Source organism: Aulonocara sp. 'chitande type north' Nkhata Bay, linkage group LG2 (genome assembly GCF_057382095.1).
Source record: "Aulonocara sp. 'chitande type north' Nkhata Bay isolate Kocher_YH1m ecotype deep benthic linkage group LG2, A_spYH_male_GT1.1, whole genome shotgun sequence".
Classification (NCBI taxonomy): Eukaryota; Metazoa; Chordata; class Actinopteri; order Cichliformes; family Cichlidae; genus Aulonocara; species Aulonocara sp. 'chitande type north' Nkhata Bay.
In genome coordinates, this window is record NC_141345.1 from 35,533,381 (window position 1) to 35,544,089 (window position 10,709).

At 37.5% G+C, this 10,709-nt stretch overlaps 1 protein-coding gene across 1 annotated transcript; it reads left to right on the forward strand.

Annotated features, from left to right (window-relative positions):
* The first annotated feature begins 5,089 nt into the window (after positions 1-5,089).
* Positions 5,090-7,002, forward strand: LOC147338297 (signal-regulatory protein beta-2-like). The gene is made up of 6 exons (XM_086260760.1): positions 5,090-5,159; positions 5,277-5,606; positions 5,784-6,119; positions 6,206-6,331; positions 6,732-6,787; positions 6,871-7,002. Exons 1-6 carry the CDS (start codon positions 5,090-5,092, stop codon positions 7,000-7,002), a joined length of 1,050 nt encoding a protein of 349 aa, XP_086116886.1.
* Positions 7,003-10,709: the final 3,707 nt, after the last annotated feature.

The window sequence follows — 10,709 nt, forward strand, 5'->3', positions numbered from 1 at the left end:
CGCACATGCATACGCCTCAGTATAATCCCTGACCTGCAACACTGCCAGTCTAGTCTGGTTGGGAACATTTGTTGCTTTTCTTGGTCATTTTTCTCTCTGTCCAACTTTAAAAAATGTGAAAATAGTAGATTTTTTGTTGTTTATGATTTTTTTTATTGTTTAACCAAGCTTCCTGTTGATATTCCCATTGATGATCGGCTTACATTTATGCAGTTTTATTACTTGGCTTCATTTGATTTTGTATTGTTACTAACTGTACTTTAATGATCTGTTATAGAACTAAAGATGGACAAGATGATGTATTCAATCAGAGGAAATAAATGTACAGCAATACGTTGTTAAAAATAGCTTATCTCATAGCTTTATTATTGTTGTATTCTTCTTGTATTAAAATCTCTTAAGACTTTTCTTGTTATTGTGTTTGTCATGATTTATAAATATCTCAAAATTTTCAGTTCAACTCAAATTTGTTGCATCAAATCACCACAGCAGGCAAAAGCCTACAGCAGGTGTTGAACTCATTTTACATCGTGGGCTACATACAGCCCACTTCGAGCTTAAGTAGGCTGGAGGAGTGGAACTCCCTGTTCTGTCAGCATAAAGAAGTTACATATTTTAACTGGTCTTGATGCTTAATTGCTTTCTGTATTATAAACCTTTTGTCCTCAACAATGGAAAATGTCTGAAAATAATTTCAAATATCATATCCAGCTACATCTGCCTTTATATTCAGATATAGCTGGAAATCATTATTATCAAAATCAAAGCAACCCAACAAAACACAGACAATGACGCTGAGCCTCCTTCAAAGCATGTCTTCGCCTGACCATCACGACCTATACAGATGGTCGCGGTCGGTTGTGGGAGTCTGATCTAACAGCAGTGTAAACACAGTTGGTGTGACTCTCTCCTCTTTTTATGCTACTCTTTGAGCAATCCACAAGTAAGGATGGTCTAAAAACAAACACACAAACACTAGCTACAGATTATAAAGATATCAATCTCAGATCCTATTTAAGAAAAAGGAAAAAAACAAATCCAGTAAAGAGAAAAAGATTTGGCCCTTCATTTGATCTTCACACAGAAGAGGCAAACAGAGAGGGATCTTTTTAAAACTGTTGGAATTATGAATGCAGAGAAGTACCATCAGGTTTTGACCCCCCACACGATACCATCTGTAAACATTTGATTTCTGGTGGCCTCATTTTTCAGCAATGATCCTAAACACTCAGTGCAGTTAAAGCAAACCTGATGGCCATGGATTGACCTTCTACAAGCCTTTGCGTCAACCTTACTGAAGCAATGTGGGGTCACTTGGACAGAAAATGAAAAAGACAACTAAGATCCAAAGAAGAGCTTTGAATGTCCTTCAAGAAACCTGAGAACTATTACTGAAGATAAATATCTCAGAAAGTTCATCTAAGAGAGTTGTGTTGAAGAGTAAAGGTGGTCATACCAAATATTATCTGTCAAGCTTGTGAGAATGGTCAAGACTTAGTTTATGACACCTATAGTCTATTTCCATGTATATTTGCACATCTTTTGATGAACCATTTTACTTATATCCCACTTCCATCCATCCATCCATTCGCTACCGCTTATCCCTTTCCTAGCAAAATCTAAAGAAATAAATCTTGGCTAAAGACTTTAGCACAGTGTAGTACCTGTACTCAAACAATAAATAGCCAGGCTATTTAAACGCAGAGACGTCACTAACTGGTGAGATCAAGACTCACTAAACACAACAGGGAGACCAGACAACTACAGACAGAGCACAGACAGAGTAGACAGACACAGGAACACGAATGGGGAAACAGATACATAAACATATAGACAGAACTCGCTTCAACGGAAGACGCTCACAAAAATATAGAGACGAAGAAAGACCACAAAAGGAAACTAACAATATCAAACAAGAAACTATGGTTGGGAAATATAGAAATATAAGAAATATAGATAACAAACTCAGAGACACTAAGAACTAAACGGCCAGACTGTACAAAGCTTGAACCGAAATACAGTTAATCATGAATCCAAAACAAAAAGACCCAGGACCGTGGCAGTGTCATGGTGAAAGGTGACTCTCACTGTCAGAAGAACAGGTAAGGCAAGATTTAACAGCTACATCCATGGATGAAGGTTGTTGTGAGTGCTTTCTTCATGCTTTTACCAACCACTGAAGCTGTTTACTCAGAACAGATCTCACTATAAAATCACAAGTTACCATACTAAACATGCGGTCCTTTAGACCTTTTGTATTTACGGCCTTGTTTGAAGTCCCAACCACAGCAGTGTTTAAGTTTCCAACAACTTCCTTCTCTTAAGTACATAAGACTTTTCTATCACTTTGGTGTATGTATCTCAGTTGAATCAGAACTGTCAGGTGTTCTTGTCAGGTCACTGTGTTTTTTCTGACACTGAGTGGTGCTCTGAAGTGAGCGCAGAGGATGGAGCGTGTGACCACAACTACCTTGTGAGATCTGTATGCTGGTACGCTGTATGCTGGTACATGTGTCTCTTTGTGCTTAAGTGAATGGCAAGCTGACTGGGTGGGTCTTCACTGATAATGTGGAGTTTGTAATTTTGCTTTGCACATTGACAATATTCAAATAACAATAAAGTTGAAAACAATCTATTAATGTTTTCACCACGTCCTTTGTACACAGAAAGTAATCAAAAGAAAAAGAAAAACGCTGCAAGGCATTTCAGACTTAACTCCTCCCACCCATCACTATTTCTGTAGATCGAATGACCTGAAATTGTGCTGACAACTTACCCAGAAATGGACAGCACTGGTCTTGTTGAGAAATAAATATAATTTCATAAGAGAATGCAAAATGACACCCTTGTCACAGCTTTTTCATTTTATAAAAACATAAAATATCACAAAGATTTGTAACAAAGATTTGGAATTATATGTTCTAATAATTTATTCTGCTTGCTCCTCCAGTCTGAGCCAACCCTTAGCTTACTACCTATTTGTGCAAAGCAATGACAATGACACCCAATTACTTCATTTCACCTCCCCCTCTTAAGTGAATGCTTTTTCGTTCTCTTATATCCGGACTTTATAGCAGCAGCTGTAAAAATATTACCCCATTGGAAACTAGAGCATGGATGAACTGCTGCATCATTTTTATTCACTAAATACACAAGTGTGTTCTGCTTTTTTTAGTCAGTATTATCAGTCTTTATAGTTCCTTGAAACAAGTCTCTACATCTTGTATTTACAAAACGGATAAATCTTGAGTTGCATCCACACAGGAATTTTTCCATGCCTTTGTCACTGATTGTTGCTAGCAGATTACCGTTACCTAAGTAATCCTGTAATTTATTTACTATCCTATCATATGTCATTAAATGACTTTCTCAGATTTCATTGTTAACCTCTTGTCATGAACCCAGAGGGTTCGTATGAAAGGCAGACCCAAAAATAGACTCAAGAGCTGATTCACTTCTTGACCAGACTTTTTTTTACACACCAAAACCAGGATTATATGTAAACATATGTGAGAAACACCAGTGGAGAGGGGAGTGAAGTGGGATCTCTGATAAGCAGTTTTCAAACAGAGGAGATTGTGGTTACTGACTAAAATAGTAGAGGAGGGGCTCTATAGGTGAGCATGGGGCTGAGGGATGTTTGCCTACTTGCAGGTTGCACCCAAGACCCTTTGGGAAGGCTAACCGAGGGAGTGTCTATGCAGGGAGCGAGCACTGGAGGTAGCAGGGAATCCATATCTCGGTTCTGGAGGAGTTCCGGTGGTGCACAGTGGAGACAAAGGCAGGCATAGGTAGTATTGCAGGTGAAACCAGCGGCTGAGTGCAAATGCAGCAGCGGACGGATCTTGGAGGACATGACCGGGAACTGAGACACAAGGAAACAAGTTTTTACACAGGGAATAAATCACAAAAGCAAAATTATTAGAAGACCTAGTTACCACTGAGAGCTGGCAGACAAACTGGCGGAAACTACAGGAAGCTAGCGAGTGCTGGCTTTAAGAACACTCCTGCTGATTAGCCTTGGAATGGAACTCTGGTGAGGCACTCTGCTCAAGAAGATGAACACAGGAAACTCATCGCCTCCAGCTGGAAAATCCCAGACACTCCCATGGACCATGACACTTCTTCAGTCACTGGACTTAAATTTGAGAGATGATGAACTCATTGTCAGTTCTATGACACTCGCCACATCAGTGCTAGCTGCTTCCTGTGTAGATGCTCCTTTGTAACCAAAATCTGAGTAATTGCTACTAATACTGTATAGCTTGGAGCTGTGTTGCATGTATATTTATTATAAAAGGCTAAACATAAAAAACTATAAACTGCAACTTCACTGGATTGTGGAGACATAAAATTTAAGACTATATCTAAAAGATGCACTGAGAAAATGACAAGTAATTTGTGGTAATTATGGCCATTTTTTAGAATAAAGTGATTGCCAATGGTTGTGTAAAAAATGCATTGACAGTGCATGCTAGGGTCTTCACTTTTAGATAAGGCAGTGCATGGAAACCCAGGTAAATATAAAACAGAACTTTCTAAGATGTCTTTATACTTGTCGATGTTATCTAATTTAACCCGTGAACTAACCTAGTTTTACTGGCTAAATCGAGCCATTCAGGAAGTGAAAACGAAAGCAATCAGTGAGTGAAAAAAAAAGCTCAAAGATGTTCTAAGATAGGACTTAAACCCACAAACATAACTCCATTTTAAGATAATTATTATTATCAATGTTATTATTTTTAAGTTGAAAGACTCTAATGATTTCAAAAAAACTGGAATGTCAATCATAGAACAAATAACCAATGAAATCATTTAGTTGGAAAACTTGCTGAAAGATGATGATAAAAGCAAAGAGCTGATGTTTTTTTTTAGCAAAGATGAAAAACTTCAAGATGAGCATTAGAAAAATGATTTAAATTGAAAAAAAAAGTGAGCGACTGGATAAAGAAGAGGCGACATACTCCTCAAAGACCTGGAAGGAACCAGTGTGACAGGAAGTGCACTTCATAACCAATCAGGTCCATTTGACAGTGTGACATAGAAGTCCCATGTCATAATACCTCCTACACTCAGTGAAAAACCTACAATGTATATAAGAAAAGACATTCGCAAGATGATCGTGTTATGGGTTACACTGCTTGTTCTTCACCGAGGATGTAAGTATCTACTTATTCTGTGTAGGTTTTCTCATGTGTTTGTTGTTTGTGTGGTGGTTTTCCTTGCGACTTACTCCTTTATATTTGTGTATGTCTACATGTTTTCTATGAAATTAGATACACTTGTTCCAGTAACTTCAGTTCAACTTGGGGAAACTGTAACCATCCCATGTCAACTGCCTGTGATTGAGACCATTCGTAAAGAAGTCCACTGGTACAAGCAGCGTGCCGGGGACACTCTGAAAGTAATTTGGTCAACAAGGGAATCTGCAACACCTGAGTTTGCGCCTGAGTTTAATAACTCCAGATTGAAGGTAAATCATAATAAACACTTTACCAACCTGACCATTTTGAAGACAAATCAAGAGGACGAGGGAATTTATCACTGTGGATTCACAGAGTGGCGTAAGAATACTGAATGGACCGGGACGTATTTGTTAGTAAAAGGTAATGATGTGCTCTATTTTCATGGGGTTTGCTTCAGTCGGCTTATTAATTGTCAAAAGCATGATCAGAAAACAGTTAATATACTAATACAAATTTACTTTAATTCATTTTAAAGACATTTTATAGACACAGTACATCAATCCTTCACCTTGTGCTTTGTTAACACATATTAAACAGGAAACACCCAGAGAACAAACTACACTTTTGTTAAGGAGAAAGTCCATCCAGGAGACTCTGTGACTCTTTGGTGTTCAGTCCTCTCCAGCTCTAACAGAAAGACATGTCCAGGAGGTCACAATGTGTTCTGGTTCAGGGAAGCAAATACATCTCATCCTAGCATCATATACACCGCTGGAAACAGACATCATGAATGTGAGAAAAGATCTGAGACTGAGCAGAGTTGTGTTTATCGCTTGTCTAAGAACATCAGCTCCTCTGATTCTGGGACTTACTACTGTGCTGTGGCCACATGTGGAGAAATATTATTTGGAAATGCAACTAAACAACAAATGGGTATGATTTAAAAATATATATATTATGTTAAAAATATTATGTCAGTGTCAGTGTGTTTGAGAAACTTTCTTTTCTTGTTTTTGTAGAGCAAGCAGCAGGTTTGGAATTCATAGCTCTGATGATAGCAATAATCTGCTTGATAATTTCTGTGATTCTCAATATTATTTTCATCTGCTGCCGAACTCCAAGAGCAGCATGTAAACAATTTCAAAGTAAGTGTTGTTCACTAATGTAACAATTATAATAACACTTTAGTTTTCCTCACTTTCAAAACATGTTTTCAGAAAGAATTTTATTAATTTGTGTAAAATCAAGTATATGTATATGTTAGTCTTGATTGTGCTTGCTCCTTACAAAACTCACTACATTTGACCATCACACTTAAATTTTTCCCCAATATAAACAAATCTTTGCAGGTTATATATTAATTCATCAATCTAAAATCAAACATTTTTGTTTAAATATTTTGAGTCTCAGTGTTAGTTGCTTATGTATATATACATCTCTTATTGACTTTGTCCACGTCACTGCCAACAGTTTGACTGCTGGTTAAAACATTAATAAAAAAAACAGATAATAATAACAATCCTCTTTTATCACCATTATGCACAGAAAAAAGCTCTTCACAGGAAAGACAAGATGACTTGAGGCAAACAGTGGACAGTAGTGTAAGTAATAAGACATATTGTTAATTGATTTAAATGATTTCCCACCCCTTTATTTTATGGAACTAATGGTGTTTTTTGCATAGCCTGAAGGTGAATATGATCTGAACTACGCTGCACTGCATTTCTCTGGAAGCAAAGCTACAAGAGGAAAGAAGAGGAAGAATGAACTGGAAACTGAAGAAAGTGTTTATTCTCAAGTTAAATGCAGAATGTGAAAGTGTGTATGAAAAACTGTGGGTTGACTTTGAGTACCAATCTCATTCACTGAAAATAAACTAATAAAGAACTTGTTTTTAATTTTACTGAAAACATGATGTATCAGGTTGTTCGTTATATATTCTGTTACCCCATTCTTGTTTTTGTATTCATTAATGTATGACTTTATGAATTTTCAAATCGAACAGTATTAGATAGAACAGTATTACTGTGATTTAGTCTACCTTAGCTTTCACATGTCTGCGACAAAGGAAGTAAGGTTTCCAATCAGACCTGGGTATTGTACACCCATTTCAACGTCCCTGATCAGCTTGCATGACGACAGGGGAAAATTAAGATTCAAACACAAATAAGTAAACATGACTAGTGTTTGTCCCATTTCAGCCACCATAACTCTTTAATAACCTCCCCATCAAAGGCTTGCTGATTTTTTGTGATTCGTGTACACACTGTCCACATTTATAAAGTGCTCTACAAACAATGACATTACAACTAATAGGGGCATTTTCTTGCTTCAGTTCAGTTAGCCAAACAACAGACAATCACTGACGGCTAAGAGACTGAGTAAAAGTGGACAACATAGCCTTAAATAAAAAAAAATCATTGTTGCAGCCAGGGGTAGTGCAAAAGTGACCCCCTTAGACTGTTTTTCAGTTTTAGATTTTTCTACTGAATTATCACTTCTGTCACTAGTTAGTTAACATAAGCTATTGGAAGTCTATTACGAGAAACTAACCAGCCAATCCAGTGATGTCACGTTTTGTAAGGGCACAAGATGGCACTAAACATGGTCTAAAAACTTTAACCCCCTAAAGCGTTGTTTCCCAACCACTGTGTCGCGGCACACAGGTGTGCTGTGAGAAATGATCAGGTCTGCCGTGGAAGATTATCTGGTTTCACCTGATTGGTACTTTAAGCGACCGGCAGGAGTATCAGGCAGAATAATTACATTCTCTTCCACTAGAGGGCAGTACAACTTATTGCTCCAATTAAATGGGTTGCCAACTGCCAGTAAAACAGAAGAAGATGAAGAAGAAGCAAGATGCAAGATGGGGGGTTCAATGGTCACTCAAGCCGGCGAGAGCAGCGGACTCCCGGCTTCATCATTTTCAGACCCCCGCTCTTTCGCTACTCAGGTTAAACATGATATATAAGTCACTCGGATAACTTAAAAATGTAATTTTTCACCCTTTTTTGGTATTTTATTTGTTCCGGAGTAAATCGGTTTGGCTGAGATCAAAGTTATTAGATCCTGTTTCATATGTTAGGCTATGCCCTCTCTATTTTTGGTAATTCCACACTGGTTGAAACCCAAACAAAACACACCTTAAGAGGCTCTAATGCCTGGGTCTCAATCTCGCGGCCCACGTCCCCTCTACTTGCAGCCCACATAATGACGTGAAGAAATATTTTTAAAAAATTATTATTCAAAAAATTACTGCAATAGGCAGGGTGTTACAGGCATAGCCCTAAAGAATGTAGCCTCATGGGCAGTGTAGCCCAGTTGTAAGTAAGCTGTTACGACTTGACTGTACACTGTGTTTGTGTTTTCCTCTGAAACAATAAGCTCCGTTGGAGCAGCCTTTCAATGCCTCTCTCTGTCTCTCGCTAGCAAAGTTGACCCAGACAACAAAGTAAAGCTAGTTTTCGGCTACGAGCCCGACACGAGCCCGACACGAACCCGACGTATTAGCCAGAGGTCCCTTTACTACGGTTCAGAGCCGCGGACCTGTTTTATATATGTGTGGAATAGTTTTCTATACGAGATCGCTGCAAAAAGTGCAGCCTTACCTACTACCCTACTTACCCTACCTACCTACTGTTACTCATTTTATATTAAGATTTAAAAATCTAGTCGGTATTGGTATGGTGAGTAACTTTCAGTAATAGTAATAAATCACACAGCAATAGTACATTCATGTAGTTGTAAAAAGCATGATAATATATTAAGTAATCCAAAGAATTCAGAATACGTTACTCTCACTGGACACATTACAAAATACATTTTGGGGCATGTAGTCTGTTGAGATTAAATTGTAGAGAGATTAAAGAGATTGTTGATTGAGCATTTATACACCGAGTGTTGTTCTTCCTTCAGCCCAAAGATCAAAGAATTGGGGTATTTAACAATTCTGTAATCTGTAAGTATGTAAGTAAGTAAGTAAAGTTTATTTATATAGCACCTTTCACAGACATATGTCACAAAGTGCTTTACATGGTAAAAACATAATACAGTCATAAAATACATCATAAAAACCCTCGTCTAATTAAAAGCTTTTTGAAATAAAAATGTCTTTAGCTGCTTTTTGAAGGTCTCTACTGAGTCCAAACCCTGTAGAAATAGGGCATTCCACAGTCTGGGTCCCCTCAGGTTTTAAAACGAGTGTTGGGGACCCCTAAAAGGTTTTGGTTTGATGACCTCAGGTTACGAGTGGAGGTATGTGTACAAATCAAATCGGCAATGGGGGGGGGGGGGGGGCTGTCTCTGTAATGCTCTAAAAGTTAAAACTAGAATTTTAAAATGTAGTGGAATACATTTTAAAAGTAACCTTCCCAACACTGTTTGGATGTGGCAGCCTGCATGGGATTACCCTTATATTACTGAAAAAGCACAGAGTTGATGGTTTTAGGAGCCATTGGAATTTGTCAAATACGCCATTGATTCAAGGGTTGTGGTAATTTGACCTAAAAAATTTAATTAAAATGGGTTTAATGGGCTAAAAAAACTGTCATAGATTTAACTCTGTCTCTGGATTTAAGAAATACATGTTTATAGCAGGACAGGTGCAAATTAGCCTTTATACATGTAGTGTTTCCTGTACACTTTAAAGGTGAGCTCGCAGCAGTTTCTTAGTGAAATAGAAAACAATACGGAGTCTTGTAAGTAGTGCTGAAAACTGTGTTCTTGATGTTTAAACTAAAATCATCTACAGTACTTTGAAGAGCATGAGGCTGAACATGGTGACTTAGGCAGCTTTTTGTATAGATATGACAAATGTTTTACTTAAAAGATAAAGTGCTGCTCCTGAGGTCCCTATGCACAGTATCCAAGTTTATTTGATGGAAATTTGCCTCATTTCTATGGAGATGTAGTAGTTAATCAACTGCAATATAACATATACCAGCCTCAGAAAAAAAATAGCATAATACTGATGTAATTTTCATATTAATGATTGAAAAACTGACCGCACAGCTCATTGCTAATCAGTGGTGCTAGTTTTGGTCATTGCACAAATGTACAACTTATTAGGTTGGGCAAACTTTATTTAGTGTCACTTTGACGATGCAGTTATCTTGCAGTGCCTGATATCTTGCCTGTTAGTGGTCTCCAGACTCTCCACGCTGTCGATAAAAGCCTTGTTACACCTTCAGTTAAAATCATATTCTATAATAATTACAGAAAGTTTGGACAGTGTGCACTAAACTTTACTCACTTCACTTGGCCTCACATAGCTTTAAGCTTGTCACAGTCTAATGAGCCCCATCGTAAACAAAAGCAGGAACTAAAGTTTGAATTAATAGGAACAAATATTGAACAGTTTGTTAAGCAACATACATTAATGTGGTAATTTTCCATCTTAATTAAGACCAAACTATATAGTGCAATAACTTATTTAAGTGAAGCCTGAAACTTTACTGGAATTACTGAAACAAGAAGTATAAGCCACATAGAACTGATTGCGGTTGTAAATCCTTATTTATTTGC